Source organism: Acipenser ruthenus, chromosome 16 (assembly GCF_902713425.1).
Source record: "Acipenser ruthenus chromosome 16, fAciRut3.2 maternal haplotype, whole genome shotgun sequence".
Classification (NCBI taxonomy): Eukaryota; Metazoa; Chordata; class Actinopteri; order Acipenseriformes; family Acipenseridae; genus Acipenser; species Acipenser ruthenus.
Window position 1 is genome coordinate 19271443 of NC_081204.1, and position 22642 is coordinate 19294084.

A 22642-nucleotide genomic window follows, 5' to 3' on the forward strand; every position below is an offset into this window, starting at 1 on the left:
CAAACGCAAAGCATTGAAAGAAAATTAAAATGTTAATAGAGACCCTAAACCATTGTGAAACTGGAATAAACAATATAAACTGTGTGAAGCTGCGAAACAGGCAAAACAGATACTTCTGTGAGCAGGTCACTTCATTATTTGTATTAAGGTAACTTCATTTAGTGTGCATGTATGAAATGAGTTTAGTTTGTCTGATTACTTTGTTGCTGCATTCTCTGGGCATATTGATTGAATTCAGTGGTAAAGGCCTTATCCATAGAGTGTGTATATACTGCATATCACAGGAGCTGCAGCTCTACTCATACCTGCTTTGTCACTTGCAGCCACCGCGGCGGCAATAATACAGGAAAATAATACATTTTAATGTCTAATACGTTATTTTTATTTTTTCTGCATTGCGACTAATTGTCTAATGATGCAATAACACTGTATTGAGCTTGCTTGTCACAGTTAAAAATTGACGTATATAATAATGGTATGTCCTGCTCCCTTGTCATTTTGGGTTTACCGAATACAGATGTCAAAAACCCTTTGATCCAATTTGCCTTGGAACAAACCACCACTGCTGTGATCTACTGCAGCTTTTTCAGGGGTTTCTGCTCTGTAACTCTTTCTAATATGTGTTGATGTATAAAGAGGTGCTATGCAGTGCAGTTTGTGTTGGAGTGTATTGGAGTCTGCACCTGTATTTTTTCTGCTGAGCATTGCTTTAAGTGCATAGAATTGTCAGCACTCCAGTTTCACTATCCCTGATGAGCAAAGCTCGAAGTACATTAAGAAATTGACAGTATCTGAGATGATTACTTTTGTCAATGGCTGAGCATACTGTTCTGTAGATCAGCGGTTCTCAAACTTTTGTGTCCGCGGACCACCTGTATTTTTTTTTTTTATTTATCTCAGCAGACCACACAATAAACAGTATAGCTCACTGAAAAATAAGCACATAAAAAAATCACTATAACTCTAAGAATAACCGTAGACTTCCCTGTCTTTGGGCAGGCCTGTTTCTGTGAGCAAAGTTATTTTAAGATTGGAGTTTTAAAGAACGGTTCAAGTTTACTTTTAATTAACATGAATTTACAGAGGGGGGGAAAAAAACGGACAGTTTTATTTTTAAATTGATAATTCCAGCAGAAATGTATTTATGTGAGTTAGTTACAATACACCCATGAGGTCCCAGCGCAGTCGGAGCTACGAATCTCAAGCTAGAATCTTCATTTAGATAATGAATACATTATCAATACACAACATGTAAAAACACACATTGTTGTGATGTCTTTTAAAGTTTTTAAAAATGAGTGACATTCCTTCCGTCACATTTGATCTTTTCGAAGGCATGACAAAATACATGATTGGCATTTTTAAAAGATTGGTCACTAACAGTATCAGGGGCAATCTAAATTCAATGTGATGAATACAATGGTAACATTATTTCTATGTTTTAAATGGAGGGGAGAATTACAAACGGGAGTCTAAATTACCATATTGCAGCAAATAAATAAACTAGCTGATCGTGGAAATGATACATTTAAAATACTGTATTTATTATTGAGAACTTTTGATGGAATGAATATCTAGAAAGGGATACCCACCATCCCAATAATAGTAAATATGGCCCTGTCTCTTAATACAGTGTTATGTAAAGAAAAACATTGGGAGCTTACCGTTTATGTTCACTATTTCCATGGTGATCAAGCTCATCTTGGATCCCGGCGAAAGTTCAAAACTTGGTGCGGGGGGGGGGGGGGGGCTCCTGGACAAACCCTTGGGTGCACATTGTGTGTGTGGGTGCCAACATTTTACAGCCTGGGTCAGGTCTTGTGTGTTTTATTGAAGTGATTGACAGGCCCTTTGACAGTACAGGTCAGTGTCAGTTTCATTCTGTGGCTTTACATTAAATGGCAAAAGAAAAAGAAATGTGAAGGATAACGTTCATGGAACTGCCACTGTGTAATCTGTTTTGATCAAGTTAGTTAGCTGTAGTTATTTACTTGGCCACAACGTGCTCTTGCAATACAAGCTTCTTACCTCCTTACTAAGGACTAGTTTGCGTTTCGCTTACCGCTTTTTTCTTTATTTCTATGCCTTCTATTTGTTCGAAGTGTGGTTCCCCACTTTCTCTATCTTCTAACACAGATTTATGTTTGAAGTCTGTAGACATGTCAGTCACTCCGACTCACAAGGGAGTTTCTTCCCCACTGTCACGTCACCGTTCTGATAAGAGCCGTTCTACACCCTCTACTTCTAAAAGAGCAGACAGCCCTTGACAACAATGGAGTTCAGGTTTATCTTGATAAATTCTACAGGGTACCAGTGGATTATAAAAAACACCTTTTCAAACAGCCTAAACTGGATCCCATCATGGCTACACCAACTGCAGGTATGTCCTCTAGATCGGCTTTTTTGGGTGGATCTGCTAAAAAAAAGATTACTCTGCCACCACATTCACCATGCATGTCAATAATTATCAGGTCTATGCAGCAAAGTACCAGCATATGCTGTGGAACCAGCTGTCTACACTTTTGCAGTCACCTACACCTGAAAATCTAGAGGTGGCCATGCAGCTGGCAGAAGAGGGAAAAATCACTACAAAGGTTCAACTGCAAGCAACATGTGATGCGATTGATACTAACGCCAGAGCTGTGGCTAATGTCATTTCTGCAAGACGATGCATCTAAATGAGAACATCTTCTCTGTCAACGGATACCCAGACAAAAATATTAGATACCCTTTCAGAGTGATCTTTTATTTGAAACCAGCCTCAAAGATTTCCTTTCTGATATGAAGGAGGCTGGACAGGCTATGATCTTGCTCTATTACAGGGAAGAGGTGCATCGTGCAACAAAGGTTTCTTCAGCAGACAAACATTCAGAAATCAGCCACCTCAACCATGGTTCAAAGTGGCCAGGGGTTCAGACCACACAGAGCAGTACGTGGCTGTCATAAAGAGGGAGGTAGACTCTCTACCTCTTCCTGACATTTATTCTCTCAGCTTTTCAGCCCTACCCCCCCCCCCCCCCCCCCCCCCCGACCCTTACCACTGCCACTGGGAGGAAGGGTGTCTCATTTCCTAATCAGTTGGGGGAAAAAAGTTACATCAGACCCCTGGGTCCTGAGGCTCATTCAACAGGGCTACAAGATTCTGTTCCAGCTTTTCCCGTGCCATAGAAGAAGTGCCCTTATCTTCACAGACCCAGGGCCATTACTCAAGATGCTTTCTGATCCAAAAGAAAAACAAGAAATTCGGGGTTCACAGTGTCTGTAGTTCTGAGATGTGGTTCAGTATTGTGGGTTCACAGTGTCTGGAATTCTGAGATGTGGTTCAGTATTGTGGGTTCAGAGTGTCTGGAGTTCTGAGATGTGGTTCAGTATTTTGGATTCACAGTCTTAAACTCTATAAGCTCTTGTGAAGTTCTGTCAAACTTCAACTTTTTAAAACAACAATTTGAAAAAGGATTACATTTGATTTACTATGAATTTGTTGACAATGACAAAACCAAATACAAACAAAAAAGTATCCTTTTAGATTCATATTTTATAAGGTACACTGGAACCACTCTTGGCAGTGACGGGCCCATGAAGAAACAGTGATACCGGTCTCCCAAAGAAGTGATGGAGAATCACCGGCTCCCAAACTGCAATAGTTAACAAATGTATTTGTTCATCAATGTAAAGACATTTTCTTTCAATTATAAATAACAAAAAACCCCAAACAATCGGTAGACTTATCTTTTTATTAGAAATTGTTTACCAGTCCCTCTCTCCCCTTATCAGAAACATCATGAAAACATCTTGCTGCTTTGCCTTTTGGTATTCGTTATGGTTGTGAGTTGCTCAATTTCCCAGTTTTAAAATAATAAACGTTCTTTAACCTCTCTCCGTATTACAAAAGTAGAGCAGCCCTGTACATTCTGTGAGAAGCGCTGTGTGGACTTTGTTGAAGATAATGCTAAGTAAGGCTGCACAATAAAATCCAATGTGTATGCATTGTGCAGTGTGTGCAAAGCAAAGACTAATTGAAGACATGTCAGATGATGGAGGTTTGCAGCTGAATGAACGGCTTTGCTCTCCATATTGATTCTGAACGACTATGCATTTGGGGGGCTACTGATTTTCCGCAATCATGGAATTGGGCATTTTGGGAATGGAATTTTGCAGTGTTGTCTCTTTTCTCCTCGCAACTCCAGTTTTCATTATTTTGTTTTTTGCACTACACCCAGCCCAGTTGAGTTCATTCATCATAGGACTTTACTCGCGTCTCTGCTGAAACTCAACATGGTGGCTGCACTAACAAAGAAAAAAAAGAAAGCAATGTTTCAGCAAAAGACAGAGCTAAAAATGTTCTGATTATCTACATGAGATAGTAGGATACTATTCTGCAAATGTTGCTGTCATTTGATTGATCATGCACGAGCCAATACCAATAAGATCATATTGCCAGTCGTAAACACGTGAGAACAAGAAACCAAAAAAGACAACAACAAATGCAAAGCACTGCTTTCTTCTATGAGGAAAAACTTACACCTATGGTACTGCTCTCAAGGCAGCGGGGCTTTCCCAAAGTAAGTAAGTTAAATTAATTAAGTATTTAATTATTGTTTACTTTAATAAAGCTATAATTAGCAATGTTAAACCATGTTTCTTAGGCCCTGTCCACACTACATAACCGATCTGGAGAACCGTACTCAAAACCGTTCTAATTAATCCAGCTCAAAGCGTCCACACCGAAGTAGCGTTTCATGTTTAGTGTTTAATGTGTACACACACTATTAAAATAGCTTGGTTACAGTTCCTAGCAGCTCAGTGAACAGTGGAAATGAATACGATAGTATCCCACCATGCACTGTATTTTATTTTAAAATGATGTGTTATGCCTCATATTAACAGAGGTTTTAAAAAGTGAATGCGAACACTCACAAGTAGGGCTTGAAGTTTTCTGGTTTTATTTTTAATCCCTTTTAAATAAATTGAGCTGATTCTGTTTCTTAATTAAACTGTAAATTACAAAACAATCTTTGTTTTTACCTTTTTATATCCTCCCTGAGCCTAATTCTGGTCCCCTTAATTTTATTTCAAACAAAGCTGACAAATTACATGAATTGTTCATCTCTGATCCTACTTTTAACTCGCATTTATTTTTGCAGTCGCCTAATTTTAATGTTATACTTTTTGTTATTTTCCCCACTAGTTTCACAGAGATGTTCTGACAGATTTTTCATAAAAATGAATACCCAGTGTGGAGAGTACACTGATAGCAAGTCCTTCATGCACCTGCTCTGAGTATTTCGCCTAACACTCCCCCTGAGGTGGTCTCGAGTTTGGTATTAAACTCAGTGCGCAGTGTGGATGCAAACCGTATTTAGCACTTTTAAGCCGTTTTAAAGGCAACTAATACAGTTTAAAGGCATAGTGTGGACAGGGCCTTAATTAAATGATATTATCTGACGATAAAGCAACAAGCTCAAAGCTGTTTGTCTAGCTATACATTCCTTAAAGGAGATTGATCTTTTTACAGTGTAACGGATGTAGTCACTACACTACACACCACTTGTTTCATAAAGACATTCTGTCTGGAGACACACCACTTGCTTGCATTTAGCAAATAACAAGGCATAATGAGCTAAGAAACAATTGGGAGGATTAATTACCAGTAGCCCCCTGATTTGTATAGGTACTGTAACTTAACTGTGTCAATACTCCTGCATTTGACTGATACAGTGGGTATGTTGCGTTTGTGTGCTTGAACCTTGATTTCAAATTGAAGGCGGCAGTATTAGGGTAGGTCTGTATTGGTTTTCCAACAGCAGTGAAACACCATGTGTAAGCACAGAGACTCGTTCTAAGCATAGTTTTTATAGAGCTTTGTGTATTAAGTGTTTTATACATTCTCTAGCCGGGCCCGCTCATGTTTCACACACAAAGTGAAATGACGATTGTTTCAAAATTCAAATAATGAGACTTTTGTTGGAATTAATGCTAGTAGGCATATTTCATATTGGATAAAGACAACTGAAAAACGTAGCCCATAAACCTCCCCCCAAAAAATGTTGAACCCAAATCCTGCCTGCTGCATGCCAGCCTCTAAGGGTCATTATTGGTTCTCACTCTACCTAAGCAGAAATGCCTTCAGAAAATGTTTTTTACCTGCAAGTACTTGTTGTAATTATGATAAAAATGAACAGGTATTGTTTACTTGTTGCAATTCAGAACATTGAATACAAAGAATAACGTAGTATTATATTGTGTGCTTCACAGCAATTAATACATTTGTTTGACAACATAGTCACACAAAAATAACACTTTGCATTTGTACCAGTAAAAACACTTAAAAAATATATAATGTGACATTAACTTTTATTATAGGGTTGGACGATAATGACATTTTCAGTTATCGATTACTGGCTGTAAATTATCACGATAATCATGATTATCGGCTGAAAAAATAACATATGTAAAATGTCTTGGAATTTATCAAATTTAAAGCTATATATACACTTGAGCAATATGACAACTGCCTCTACGAGTTTAGAAGAAATAAAACTAGACAATTTTCAAAAAGACCAGCATCTTTAATAAAAGTTATGAAACAATGGTTGGTTACAAAAAAGCACAAATAATATAACCAAATGTTTGTTTTGGTAGCTTTTCAACTTTTGAACTATAGGCTACTTATTAAAAGTGTAAATTGCAATTAAAAAATATCAGCTTTTGAACAGTTTCAGCACTGAGTCGATTACGTTGCGGGGTCACTATCAATCCACATCCACTGAACAGCCTTTCAGATGGAACACTCATGGCTGGCAAACAGCTACTTGCAAGCTAACATGGAATGATGTGGAAATGATGTTTAAAATAAACAACTAAAAATAAATTTAGGCTAATATTAAACTTGCCATTTGGTTTATTTTTTGGGTGGGGGGGGTTGCATTGTAATAATTGGAATTACATTTAATGTATGTAAACTGTCAAAATGTTAAATGGACAAAATAATGAGATTTACAGCGAGCTACATATTTTTATTACAACAGGGATGTATAGCAATTCTGTGACTCAAAATATAAATTGAGTAGCAAAACTTGGGATTTGTGTAGCAGTTTTTATTTATGTACTTTTTAAAATTACTTTAAACGAGGGACGGAAATAAGACGAATGCATAGCAGTTTGGTCCATTTCAGGTTTTACTAACCACAAGCCCTTGTACTGTACTAAAAACGCTGGTCACAAAACCAAATGTGTTTCCCAGTGCCAATATTTGTACTGTCTGATCTGTCTTGTATGAAAAAACACATACCGATGATTCCGATAGCGTCAGCGTTGGAAACATTAAGAAAGCTTTTTGGCGCGTTCCCCTTTGAGAGGCGGGCTGTGCGAGTGTGTTGTCAGTCAGTTGTGTGTCGCAGTGACGTTTCAATACACTGACTGGTCGAAAAAGATTTATGTTTTACTTAAGGTGTTTATATGATGGAGCTTTGCTGGATATAGCTTATGTAAACCACATGGCAACACTGTTTGTAGCCTGATTAGAATATAAGTACCGTTGCATTTTAAAAAAAGAAAAGAAAGTACTTTATTTTACGCGTGTTTCAAAACAGATCAACTGAAATAGTTGCTTCGCTTTTTAGCGATCCATACATACATATGCATGGCATTTATCATGTATTTTTGGCTCGCAAATTGCGATGCGATACCATCTGTTTCCACCCGTTTACAAGTACCAATTGTGTTTTAATGTTAGGAAACCAGGAACATTTTGGATCAAAGTAAAAAGTTAAAAGCAACCTTTTAAAATCAATACTTACATGTATCAACTTATGGTCTGGAAGTCCCAGTTTCTGTTGCTCCTTCTTCAGATCTCGTTTTTTCTTCCAGCTTCTATGAAAATGAGCAACGACAAGACGGCACACTCGAACAGCTCTCTGTACTGAATCAATCTCAAGTCCATGATTTACTGCCAAATCTAAATTGTGGCCAAAACAACTCAGCCTTTGAACCCCCATATCCCGAAACGCCTTTACATAGTTGCTCCCGTTGTCTGTTACAGCACACACAATTGACTCTTTTTTCAGGCCCCACTAATCCAAGACATTACAAACTGCTTCAGCAATATTGTTTGCAGTGTGATCCGCTAACATTGGTACAACCCCTAAGCACTTTGATTTTAACGCCCAATCTTTATTAACAAAATGACAGGTAAACGACATGTATGCATCGTTGTCGCTGCTTGTCCACAGGTCTGTAGTACAGGAAAAAAAAGTAAGTCCATCCAATTCCGCCCTCAAACGGGAGACTTCGGTCTCATACATTGCTGGTATGTGAGCACCACTGAAGTATTTTCTTGATGGAATCTCATATCTTTTGTCCAATGTGTTTATCAGATGTCGAAATCCAGGTTTCTCAACTACGTGGAATGGCTGCATATCCTTGCACATAAAACAGGCGATGGCATTTGTAATCTCACAGTGTTTTGGGTGATCCGTGCTATATTTAGATTTACGTTCCAGAAACTCAGTTAATTTTATGTTTGAGCTTCTCTGTTCAGATTTCAATTTCACTCTGCCTCCGTCATATTTGGTTCTTGTAGAAATATGTGAATATGAATCTGGATGGTGATCTCGTAGATGGGTGAAGAGGTTAGTGGTATTCCCTTTGCATGGTATTTTTTTTCCACACTGCCTACAGACGGGCTTATTACCTTGCGGATCACTTTCTGTCACTCCAGAAAACTGCCACACAGGACTGATGCTGTTTCTTTTTTCTAAAATGTTTTCGGAAGGTTTGGTAGTTTCTGTATTTGCCATCGCCATAAGCTCAAACGTTTGCCTTTACTCGGTGAATCTTACGTCACATGTTACAACTTCCCACTATGCAGCGCGCATAGATCACGTGTTGCACCTCACGCAGACAGTTAAGTCCTGTCTTACTGCTTCAATGCAGTTACTGTTACACACAAGCATATCATAGTGGGTAACGGACGATAAAATGATTATCGATAATTATTTTTCAACCCAATACAATTATCGATGCAAAAACATTATCGATAATATCACGACATCGGCAGACGAACACTCCAGAGTCTTAAATATTCAATTTATCAGAATAATATTCTACTCCCAGTTCATCGTTGGATTTAATGTAGCATCAAGTCTGTGCTGCTGCACAGCTCGGCTATCCTATTGTTGTCTTAAGATATTAAAAAAAAATAAATAAAATCCAAACACCGCTCTTTTGAGCACTGGGGAAAATGACAAACATTCAGTTCTGTGCTGGAAGAAATTCAAGCATGAATATCGGTGTACATTATCAGCTAAAATAACAAAAACTGTCGATCGCGGATTGTGTATTTTTAAAAAAATTTTCTTATCGGTGCCGTACCGATAGGCTACCGATTATCGGTGCACCCCTCGTTTTAACAAGTTGTGCTTTTATTGTTATAACTACCCCCAGGTCATGACTGAAAATAATACCCAGGCTCTGTGTCTAACCCCACTAATGTCTACAGCTCCAGTAACTTTAGTTTTGTAACTGTGTGCAAACCCAAGAGTATTCCCTTTGGTGGGTCTGTATTCTATGGGTGAGGGGTACAGTACAGTAATGCTATTGGAGTTGTAAGTTCCCTTTGCTGGGTCTGTATTCTATGGGTGAGAGGTACAGTACAGTAATGCTATTGGAGTTGTAAGTTCCCTTTGGTGGGTCTGTATTCTATGTGTGAGGGGTACAGTAATGCTATTGGAGTTGTAAGTTCCCTTTGGTGGGTCTGTATTCTATGGGTGAGGGGTACAGTACAGTAATGCTATTGGAGTTGTAAGTTGAGCTCATTGATGTGCTGAAATGGGTTACACAACACAATACACAGGTCAGGAGATACCTTTATATAATTCACTATTAAAGGAAGTTATTTACCCCATTATGTTTGTACAGTTTAAACCATACAGTACATACACAACCACCCAGCATTGTGGTTATTAAAAGATTAATTCTCAAACTGAACGCAGTAGGGATTCAAGGAAATGCATGCACATGGATTAGGGAGTGGTTAACATGTAGAAAACAGAAAGTACTGATTAGAGAAGAGACCTCAAAATGGAGCGAGGTAACCAGTGGTGTACCACAGGGATCAGTATTAGGTCCACTGCTATTCCTAATCTACATTAATGATTTAGATTCTGGTATAGTAAGCAAACTTGTTAAATTTGCAGACGACACAAAAATAGGAGGAGTGGCAAACACTGTTGCAGCAGCAAACATAATTCAAAATGATCTAGACAGCATTCAGAAGTGGGCAGACACATGGCAAATGACATTTAATAGAGAAAAGTGTAAGGTACTGCACGCAGGCAATGAAAATGTACATTATAAATACAGTGCCTTGCGAAAGTATTCGGCCCCCTTGAACTTTGCGACCTTTTGCCACATTTCAGGCTTCAAACATAAAGATATGAAACTGTAATTTTTTGTGAAGATTCAACAACAAGTGGGACACAATCATGAAGTGGAACGAAATTTATTGGATATTTCAAACTTTTTTAACAAATAAAAAACTGAAAAATTGAGCGAGCAAAATTATTCAGCCCCTTTACTTTCAGTACAGCAAACTCTCTCCAGAAGTTCAGTGAGGATCTCTGAATGATCCAATGTTGACCTAAATGACTAATGATGATAAATAGAATCCACCTGTGTGTAATCAAGTCTCCGTATAAATGCACCTGCACTGTGATAGTCTCAGAGGTCCGTTTAAAGCGCAGAGAGCATCATGAAGAACAAGGAACACACCAGGCAGGTCCAAGATACTGTTGTGGAGAAGTTTAAAGCCGGATTTGGATACAAAAAGATTTCCCAAGCTTTAAACATCCCAAGGAGCACTGTGCAAGCAATAATATTGAAATGGAAGGAGTATCAGACCACTGCAAATCTACCAAGACCTGGCCGTCCCTCTAAACTTTCAGCTCATACAAGGAGAAGACTGATCAGAGATGCAGCCAAGAGGCCCATGATCACTCTGGATGAACTGCAGAGATCTACAGCTGAGGTGGGAGACTCTGTCCATAGGACAACAATCAGTCGTATACTGCACAAATCTGGCCTTTATGGAAGAGTGGCAAGAAGAAAGCCATTTCTTAAAGATATCCATAAAAAGTGTCGTTTACAGTTTGCCACAAGCCACCTGGGAGACACACCAAACATGTGGAAGAAGGTGCTCTGGTCAGATGAAACCAAAATCGAACTTTTTGGCAACAATGCAAAACGTTATGTTTGGCGTAAAAGCAACACAGCTCATCACCCTGAACACACCATCCCCACTGTCAAACATGGTGGTGGCAGCATCATGGTTTGGGCCTGCTTTTCTTCAGCAGGGACAGGGAAGATGGTTAAAATTGATGGGAAGATGGATGGAGCCAAATACAGGACCATTCTGGAAGAAAACCTGATGGAGTCTGCAAAAGACCTGAGACTGGGACGGAGATTTGTCTTCCAACAAGACAATGATCCAAAACATAAAGCAAAATCTACAATGGAATGGTTCACAAATAAACATATCCAGGTGTTAGAATGGCCAAGTCAAAGTCCAGACCTGAATCCAATCGAGAATCTGTGGAAAGAACTGAAAACTGCTGTTCACAAATGCTCTCCATCCAACCTCACTGAGCTCGAGCTGTTTTGCAAGGAGGAATGGGCAAAAATTTCAGTCTCTCGATGTGCAAAACTGATAGAGACATACCCCAAGCGACTTACAGCTGTAATCACAGCAAAAGGTGGCGCTACAAAGTATTAACTTAAGGGGGCTGAATAATTTTGCACGCCCAATTTTTCGGTTTTTTATTTGTTAAAAAAGTTTGAAATATCCAATAAATTTCGTTCCACTTCATGATTGTGTCCCACTTGTTGTTGATTCTTCACAAAAAATTACAGTTTCATATCTTTATGTTTGAAGCCTGAAATGTGGCAAAAGGTCGCAAAGTTCAAGGGGGCCGAATACTTTCGCAAGGCACTGTATATGGGAGATACTGAAATTGAAGAAGGAATCTATGAAAAAGACCTAGGAGTTTATGTTGACTCAGAAATGTCTTCATCTAGACAATGTGGGGAAGCTATAAAAAAGGCCAACAAGATGCTCGGATATATTGTGAGAAGTGTTGAATTTAAATCAAGGGAAGTAATGTTAAAACTTTACAATGCATTAGTTAGACCGCACCTAGAATATTGTGTTCAGTTCTGGTCATTTCGTTACAAAAAGGATATTGCTGCTCTAGAAAAAGTGCATAGAAGAGCGACCAGAATTATCCTTGGTTTAAAAGGCATGTCATATGCAGACAGGCTGAAAGAATTGAATCTGTTCAGTCTTGAACAAAGAAGACTACGCAGTGATCTGATTCAAGCATTCAAAATCCTAAAAGGTATAGACAATGTCGACCCAGGGGACTTATTTGACCTGCAAAAAGAAACAAGGACCAGGGGTCATAAATGGAGATTAGATAAAGGGGCATTCAGAACAGAAAATAGGAGGCACTTTTTTACACAGAGAATTGTGAGGGTCTGGAACCGACTCCCCAGTAATGTTGTTGAAGCTGACACCCTGGGGTCCTTCAAGAAGCTGCTTGATGAGATTCTGGGATCAATAAGCTACTAACAACCAAACGAGCAAGATGGGCCAAATGGCCTCCTCTCGTTTGTAAACTTTCTTATGTACAGGAGAAATGTTTTTTTTAAGGTGACCTTACCATTAGTTATGGAATTTTTTTATAATTAAGGATAAAAAGTACACTGAAGAAGGCAGAGTTTGTTGGCAATTTAAAATACATTTAAAAATGTATTGCCTCCTGTACCTGGGACACCTCTCTCTTTTAGTAAGCAGTGAAAGGTGATTATTGAAGCACCCAGTTGTATTTCATGTTGTACATTGTTTAAAGAACATGTCATCTTAACTTGTACAGCTGCAGGAGCTGAGCCCTTACAGCTGAGACTAATGGAACAGTTTAGATAGACAGCACATCGCTGTCCCAGATACGGTTTAGTAACCCAGCATGAATTGGAACAGTGATGTGTGAGAGGTCGATATTTGATTAAGGCTTGCTGTTAAACGGGGATTAAAAGGTAGTGGATTCATGTGTTGCCTCACTGCACCACTTTGTTTTCTCCCCACCTCTAGGACTTTGGTTCAAAGTCTAGGACACAGGAGGCTGTGTGGTCCAGTGCTTAAATAAAAGGGCTTGTAACCAGGAGGTCCCCGGTTTAAATCCCGACTCAGTCACTGACTCACTGTGTGACCCTGAGCAAGTCACTTATCTATCTATCTATCAATCAATCAATTTATTTCATATAGAGCCTTTCATAGTGGACCATCATCACAAAGCACTTTACAAGATAGTGAGGAACAATGCATCATACATTAAATGCAGTGAAATACAGGGCATAGTACATTAAATACAACATAAAAAATGCAAATACATTAAATACAGGCATAATACATTAAATAAAAGGCTAGGATGTGAATTCTAAACATTGTGGATGCGTGTGTCATACAGAATCATAGGAAATAAGATGGAGTGAAAAAACCTGAAGTAGCAATTTAGACAACAGCTAATAACAGATTAACCTCCTTGTGCTCTGTCTTTCGGGTGAGACTTTGTTGTAAGTGACTCTGCAGCTGATGCACAGAGCACACACCCTCGTCTCTGTAAGTTGCCTTGGATAAAGGTGTCTGCTAAATAAATAATGATAATAATAATAGCCTGCCTTGTAACAGATGGGCCCTTATTTCTATTGAATGATAATGACATTGCTGTGGAGTGTATGAGATGACAATGGAACTCCTGAGTCAACAAAGGTATTATTTGGACAAGGGAGTTCAATTGCAGAGGAAAAGACTACAGAAATAACATTCACACTATTTATGATTATTCATTTATTTATTCACCTTTGCTCATCTGAAATAATCAGCAAGAACATAAAGCTGATAGGGGTGAGAGCACTCCTTTAAGAAGATGCACATTTTCTGTTATTTCAGCACAGATGCAACAGATACAGTATTCCTTTTTTTATTGTTGGATCTTAAATTAAAGAGGTGTAATATCGTACAGCTGTGCCCCCCCCCCCAGCCTCATTTAAAGCAGTATTGTTGTATGGGTGCACTTCTATAATATATTCCCATTAGGTAACTAGACACTGTGTTAAAGATGAAGTCTCCCACTATATTTAATAACTGATTATATATGAAATATTGAGGTTAATGCTGTTATTGTTGTGACCATGAAGGTACTGTACACAACCCCACCCAAATACTGTAAGCATGCAATGTCTCTGCTATAGCTTACACTTATACAATGAATCACATCTCTCAGCTCTGGTAGCACAAATACTGTACAAGGGCTATCCCAAGCACACGATGGCTTTATTTAAAAAAAAAAAAAAAAAAAAAAAACATTTCTGGAGCAGAAGTTAGTCACTGTTTGAGAGGGTGGTTTGCATCCAGTCAGTAAGAGCATAGCCTGATTTCTTTGACTATTAAACTCAATGTGCTGGGAGGGCCAGGCTCTATTGTAGTAATTGACAGTGGTGATTTTTACTGGGCTAAAGGTTGCTGGAACTGAACTTGTTTTTCTACGCCTCTGTTACAGTGAATGTTCCAAGATTCTAAGGCTATCGGGCATCTACCGATGGGATAGTGATCGCAGAACACTGAATCCGATTGGCTGAGGCGATCCGTGAGGTTTATAATGTACTCTTTTTATTTACAGTAAGTTTGTGTTTGCAAAGCTGTTTAAGTTGATGTAAACATTCAGTAGTTACAGAACATATCTTTAGATTAACTTACATCTACACTTCCTGCCTACCTGTGATCTGTACGGTATACAATGTGACAATGCCTGTAACGTTGGTGGAAAGCTGCTACAGCTTGTTGTCTGTCTACGCGTACAGTAAGGCAGGTCAGTTACACTCAGTCCAGTAAAATGGGTTTGCTTAACTTGACTTTAAACAAATTCACCTGTCATGGTACTGTAACTTTTACTGCATACTGAGCTAATTCATCTAGAAGGTCTTAGTATTCATGCTTAAGACCGCGCAGTACCCGGACCACCTCTCACAAACCACGTGCAACATAGCAGGCCAGGTTTCTGTTTACCTTTGCTGCTGTTTCTGCTTTTGAAACACAGTCTGCATCCCAGGTACAATTCAATTATATTTGTAGATTGTGAAACTTGGTTTGAAAGCTCTATTGCGTCTACAAGTAGACCTGGGTCATTCTGCACCACAGTAAACCACAAACTGACATTTATGTCTTTTCATAGAACTCCTACAAAGAATCCTAACCTTACAATTTCTGTCAGGTTGCTAGTCAAACTTTTCAGTATCTTTGAAGTTAAGTGTGCTCTCTAACTCTATAGCAAAAACGCTTCTGTCTCCTCCAGGTTATGTGCTGTTGCTTATCATAAATTTAACACAAACTTCACAAATAAATGCGTAATTTCCATGCCTAAAGTATAAACCACTGTATTGCACATAATTAAACTCTAAAATTAATACAAAATGGTTTGTTTGTTATCACTGGTTCTTTTTTTATCTAGGACTGCAGAGGTTGTTGGAACTGAGTAGCATTGCAACGTGTGTACTGTATAATCTCAGGGTACCCTGAGCAAGAGAGAATAGAAGAAAGCAAAAGGTAGGGTGCCAGAGGGGGTAACGCAAAACAATTTATGGTTTGACAGGAATAATTGGAGATGTGTAGAATACACTGTACAGCACACTCAGGCTAAGGGAGTGCAGGTGCGCTCTGAGGGATGTGCAGAATACACTGTACAGCACACTCAGGCTAAGGGAGTGCAGGTGCGCTCTGAGAGATGTGCAGAATACACTGTACAGCACACTCAGGCTAAGGGAGTGCAGGTGTGCTCTGAGATGTGTGTAGAATACACTGTACAGCACACTCAGGCTAAGGGATTGCAGGTGTGCTCTGAGAGATCTGTAGAATACACTGTACAGCACACTCAGGCTAAGGGAGTGCAGGTGTGCTCTGAGATGTGTGCAGAATACACTGTACAGCACACTCAGGCTAAGGGAGTGCAGGTGTGCTCTGAGAGATGTGCAGAATACACTGTACAGCACACTCAGGCTATGGGAATGCAGGTGTGCTGTGGTGGATCGCTAGCACTGCAGTGCCTGGTGGCAGTTTTGTCACTCTTCATTATAATGCATAATTTAGTTAAAATAGTCAAAGTTCAAAATAACACTGCCCTGAATGCTCTGTTTAGTAGGTCTGATATGCTGTATAATGCAAGTGTTTGCAAAGAGCATAGTTTTCACTGAATAATACCCCCAGTTTCAGATAATGAGTTAGGAACCATAAAGGGGAAGTCTCCAGGATCCTGTGAAGGCATACCGTAGCTTAATTTGAGTTCTTTATCTTACTAATTTATTTTAAGCAGTATCAAGGCTACTATAAAAATAAAATTGTCTAAGTAAGGTTTTGTTTGAAAGTGTTTTCTTGTAGAGCAGTGCTGCACAGAATCATTCGATGCTGTATTTTAAGAAGGATTTGTTAAAGGGTTATTTAAGGATGTTATACAGTCATATATTGTACTTTGAATATGTTCTGCACAGGGCTGCAGAATGTTTGCTCACAATATGCGTCAAAGGATTTGGTCAGGAGCACAAAGTTTTTGACTTTTGCTGGCAGTCGATGGGGATCCGAAGGATTGCTAAACAGTACACACGCACAAGATTTGATAGGGATCCGAAGGATTGCTAAACAGTACACCCGCACAAGATTCGATAGTGATCCGAAGGATTGCTAACCAGCACACCCGCACAAGATTCGATTGGGATCCGAAGGATTGCAAATCAATACACCCGCACAAGATTCGATTGGGATCCAAAGGATTGCAAATCAGTACACACGCACAAGATTCAATAGGGATCCGAAGGATTGCTAAACAGTACACACGCACAAGATTTGATAGGGATCCGAAGGATTGCTAAACAGTACACACGCACAAGATTTGATAGGGATCCGAAGGATTGCAAATCAATACACCCGCACAAGATTCGATAGGGATCCGAAGGATTGCAAATCAGTACACCCGCACAACATTCGATAGGGATCCGAAGGATTGCTAAACAGTACACACGCACAAGATTTGATAGGGATCCGAAGGATTGCTAAACAGTACACACGCACAAGATTTGATAGGGATCCGAAGGATTGCTAAACAGTACACACGCACAAGATTTGATAGGGATCCGAAGGATTGCAAATCAATACACCCGCACAAGATTCGATAGAGATCCGAAGGATTGCAAATCAGTACACCCGCACAACATTCGATAGGGATCCGAAGGATTGCTAAACAGTACACCCGCACAACATTCGATAGGGATCCGAAGGATTGCTAAACAGTACACACGCACAAGATTTGATAGGGATCCGAAGGATTGCTAAACAGTACACACGCACAAGATTTGATAGGGATCCGAAGGATTGCAAATCAATACACCCGCACAAGATTCGATAGAGATCCGAAGGATTGCAAATCAGTACACCCGCACAACATTCGATAGGGATCCGAAGGATTGCTAAACAGTACACACGCACAAGATTTGATAGGGATCTGAAGGATTGCTAACCAGTACACACGCACAAGATTCGATAGGGATCCGAAGGATTGCAAATCAATACACCCGCACAAGATTCGATAGAGATCCGAAGGATTGCAAATCAGTACACCCGCACAACATTCGATAGGGATCCGAAGGATTGCTAAACAGTACACCCGCACAACATTCGATAGGGATCCGAAGGATTGCTAAACAGTACACACGCACAAGATTTGATAGGGATCCGAAGGATTGCTAAACAGTACACACGCACAAGATTTGATAGGGATCCGAAGGATTGCAAATCAATACACCCGCACAAGATTCGATAGAGATCCGAAGGATTGCAAATCAGTACACCCGCACAACATTCGATAGGGATCCGAAGGATTGCTAAACAGTACACACGCACAAGATTTGATAGGGATCTGAAGGATTGCTAACCAGTACACACGCACAAGATTCGATAGGGATCCAAAGGATTGCAAATCAATACACCCGCACAAGATTCGATTGGGATCCGAAGGATTGCAAATCAGTACACCCGCACAACATTCGATAGGGATCCGAAGGATTGCTAAACAGTACACACGCACAAGATTCAATAGGGTTCCGAAGGATTGCTAACCAGCACACACGCACAAGATTCGATAGGAATCCAAAGGATTGCAAATCAATACACACGAACAAGATTCGATAGAGATCCGAAGGATTGCAAATCAGTACACCCGCACAAGATTCAATAGAGATCTGAAGGATTGCTAACCAGCACACCCGCACAAGATTCTTCTAACCAATTTTTTGTTTTTGTAATTACAGTCCTTGAAGTTGTCAGGACAACCTTGTGAAACAATTGCACTTAATTCATGAGGCGGTCATGAGCTTTCTAAGAAAGGTGTGCATTAAGAGATGCCGATTGTGTGTGTCTAATAAAATAGGCTAGACTGTCCACATTCTATATCGCTGAGGGCTATGATTTCATTCATGTAGAATTCTGTTCTTGAAATCTGTTCTCAGCCTCTTCGGTTAGGCGCCTTAGAGATTTACTAGAATAATAAAGATAAAGCCAACATTACCACCAGGTAAGGTGTCAATTACACATCACATTTAACTTACCTCCCTCCCAGCACACACTCAGGTGTGCTACAGTACACAATTTGACCTTGTTTCTGTATTGTACATGTCATTTCTTTGGTAAATGACAGCACTAAGCAAACTAAGATTTTAAAACATAAAAAATAATGCACATTTCCCTAAATTAGTAAAAACTATTGAATGAAACAAAAACATCACTCAAAAGGAGTTTTTACATTTTACATTTTTCCAGTAAATAAGTAACCTAGTGTCCAGAAGGTTTGTAGTCTGTGCCCCGAAGATTTTGGACATTCTGCTACCCTGGTTCTTGCAAGTACTAATGTAGCTCATCCCTCCAGCATTAGTTCAAAGCAGTACTTCTGAAGCTGGGTTTAGTGCACCCGCACGTCTGTTTCCATTAAAATACTTCTACTGTAACTTCTTTATTTTCCTGAATACACCAAATGTAAAGGTACATGTTCAGTGTACAGACATGCTCAAATTTGTTGGTACCCTTACAGCTCATTGAAATAATGCTTCATTCCTCCTGAAAAGTGATTAAATTAAAAGCTATTTTATCATGTATACTTGCATGCCTCTGGTATGTCATAGAATAAAGCAAAGAAGCTGTGAAAAGAGATTAATTATTGCTTATTCTACAAATATATTCTAAAATGGCCTGGACACATTTGTTGGTACCCCTTAGAAAAAATAATAAATAATTGGATTATAGTGATATTTCAAACTAATTAGTTTGTTTTAATTTAGTATCACACATGTCTCCAATCTTGTAATCAGTCATTCAGCCTATTTAAATGGAGAAAAGTAGTCACTATGCTGTTTGGTATCATTGTGTGCACCACACTTAACATGGACCAGAGAAAGCAAAGGAGAGAGTTGTCTGAGGAGATCAGAAAGAAAATAATAGACAAGCATGGTAAAGTCAAAGGCTACAAGACCATCTCCAAGCAGCTTGATGTTCCTGTGACAACAGTTGCAAATATTATTAAGAAGTTTAAGGTCCATGGAACTGTAGCCAACTTCCCTGGGCGCGGCCGCAAGAGGAAAATCGACCCCAGATTGAACAGAAGGATAGTGCGAATGGTAGAAAAAGAACCAAGGATAACTGCCAAAGAGATACAAGCTGAACTCCAAGGTGAAGGTACGTCAGTTTCTGACCGCACCATCCGTCGCTTTTTGAGCGAAAGTGGGCTCCATGGAAGAAGACCCAGGAGGACTCTACTTTTTAAAGAAAAACATAAAAAAGCCAGACTGGAATTTGCTAAAATGCATATTGACAAGCCACAATCCTTCTGGGAGAATGTCCTTTGGACAGATGAGTCAAAACTGGAGCTTTTTGGCAAGTCACATCAGCTCTATGTTCACAGACGAAAAAATGAAGCTTTCAAAGAAAAGAACACCATACCTACAGTGAAACATGGAGGAGGCTCGGTTATGTTTTGGGGCTGCTTTGCTGCGCCTGGTACAGGGTGCCTTGAATCTGTGCAGGGCACAATGAAATCTCAAGACTATCAAGGCATTCTGGAGCGAAACGTACTGCCCAGTGTCAGAAAGCTCTGTCTCAGTCGCAGGTCATGGGTCCTCCGACAGGATAATGACCCAAAACACACAGCTAAAAGCACCCAAGAATGGATAAGAACAAAACATTGGACTATTCTGAAGTGGCCTTCTATGAGTCCTGATCTGAATCCTATCGAACATCTATGGAAAGAGCTGAAACTTGCAGTCTGGAGAAGGCACCCATCAAACCTGAGACAGCTGGAGCAGTTTGCTCAGGAAGAGTGGGCCAAACTACCTGTTAACAGGTGCAGAAGTCTTATTGAGAGCTACAGAAAACATTTGATTGCAGTGATTGCCTCTAAAGGTTGTGCAACAGAATATTAGGTTAGCGGTCCCATCATTTTTGTCCATGCCATTTTCATTTGTTTTCTTATTTACAATATTATGTTGAATAAAAAATCAAAAGCAAAGTCTGATTTCTATTAAATATGGAATACACAATGGTGGATGCCAATTACTTTTGTCAGTTTCAAGTTATTTCAGAGAAAATTGTGCATTCTTTGTTTTTTGTGGAGGGGTACCAACAAATTTGAGCATGTCTGTATTTAAAATAAATTACAGTGTGCGTCAATACTGCACATGTAATATACATGTAATGCAAGTGCTGGAAGTATATTCAATGTAATTGATTTTCAGACAGCTAGTTAACAGAACAAAATGTGAACTTGCTTTACAAATATTACTGTATTTCAAATGCATAACCAATACTGAGGATCTGTTTTACGATGAGAATTTCAGTGATCTGACATTACATACTGCACATAGTGAGTGGTGTCAGTTTTTACTGTAATGATTTTCAGATTGTTTTCAGCCAGTGGCAGATGAAAACATGACATCTATTCAAGCAGCTCTACTGTGCAGTAATTAGGGTGGATCTTGTTCATTTCAGTGATTTGAAGTTACATACTGCACATAGTGAGTGGTGTCAGTTTTTACTATAGTGATGCAAAATCCCCCAAAAATGGGGACATTTGCTACCTGTTTACTGGCAAGCTTTTGGAAGCAGCATTTCATTTTCATGTATCTTTTATTCAGTGATTCTTCAGTTCAGATGTGTGTGTGTGTGTGTGTGTGTGTGTGAAGTACATCTCTCCTGAAGCAGTTGATTTGGTTGTTTTATCCGAGTATTGCCACTCACTGTGACCACAGTAATGCAGCAGTATTGCTGCCCGCAGTACAGTAGCTGATTTTATCTTGTGGAAAGTGCTGTTGACAGCAGCCTCCAAGGGCAGGGGAGAGGCATGAACCGAAATTAAAAAGAGAAAACTACAACAGGAAAGGTCCAGTGGTGTGCAAAAGAAAAGAGGAACTGTTATTGTTTCAACCAAACAAACACATGCATGCCTCCACGTGTTCCACTATTCAAATGCAGTACAAACTGAACTAAAAAAACTACCACACTTGCATTGCCTCTTTCCCTGTTGCCAGTTCTTCCTTATTGCTCATTCTTTAGGATTAAGCTTGTAAGTGTGTGTGTTTTCCTGCTTGATTTAGGTCTAAGAAGGTTTTGTAGCAAGTGTTTATAAAGCCCTTTCATTTCTAAGTAGTGGTCTGTAGGATTGTAATCCATCAAGTTTCCAGTGAATTAGCCCTGACCACGAGTAGCTGGAACTAGATTTCTCTTGACTGCTGCCTTCTCAAGGGACGCCCTGGCAAGTTTCATTTCATTTGGATGCGGCAAGCTCCTCCTGCTGATTGTAATGGAACAGAAGTCGGCTCTTTCACTGTGAGGAAAAAGGATTTCATGTAAAAGTAGTATGATGTCAGCTGTCCTACTGAAACTGTCCAATGCGGCTCTGTGGTTTCTGAATGTGTTTGCCAAGTCAAATAAACAAATGTTTTGGCTAGTGCTGCAAAACAGATCTATAGAAATAGATACTGAATGCATAACTTCCACACAGCTGAGGAATAAGATCTACAGTAGATATATTTTATGCTACACAATGGAAACTTTTGCCTAACAAGAGATGTCTTATCTGCCTCATTTTATATTCAGGGAATATACAGTAGTTGTCCTGTCACACCTGCGTTGTCTACTGTAGGTCAGCGTCTCAAAGCAATGAAGACTGCAGCCTACTGCAAGGAACTGGGAACCTACTGGAGATTATCACAAGTCTAATTACTGGGGCTGGGAAGGGCTGTAACCTGAATGCGCAGATGGCACTGGATCGTTAACAGTTTAAGAGTAACGATATTAATAGTATTGCCATATGGCCAGGATACTTGGAATTAGGACACATTTCAAAAGAAAGATTCTAGATAAAGGTCAACAACTTTCAGTTGCTCAGGGCCATACATTGGTATAGCTCCAGTTTGTAAAGCATAATGACTTTTAGGCAAGAAGGTTCTCTCAAATTGACACGTTGCCCCTGGTTCTAATTGTATTAACTTTAATCAAATA

General features: G+C 39.4%; 1 protein-coding gene across 9 annotated transcripts in view; it reads left to right on the forward strand.

Moving 5' to 3' along the window:
• The window catches only part of LOC117412174 (kelch-like protein 13), a 92761-nt gene that overhangs the window by 5278 nt on the left and 64841 nt on the right, over window positions 1–22642 (forward strand). For 3 of the 9 annotated variants that reach the window (XM_058988995.1, XM_034020222.3, XM_034020225.3), the window contains exons 1-2: window positions 14613–14731; window positions 15561–15655. The exons of 3 other annotated variants lie outside the window; for them this stretch is intronic. Coding sequence is in view for 3 of the 6 variants with exons in the window: in XM_058988993.1 (XP_058844976.1) it covers window positions 14712–14731 (20 nt within the window). In the remaining 3 variants the exon portion in view is untranslated. Of the gene's footprint in view, window positions 1–14612; window positions 14732–15560; window positions 15656–22642 lie in introns of those variants that run through there. 3 more of the 9 variants (XM_058988993.1, XM_034020218.3, XM_034020224.3) reach the window with 1 other exon arrangement.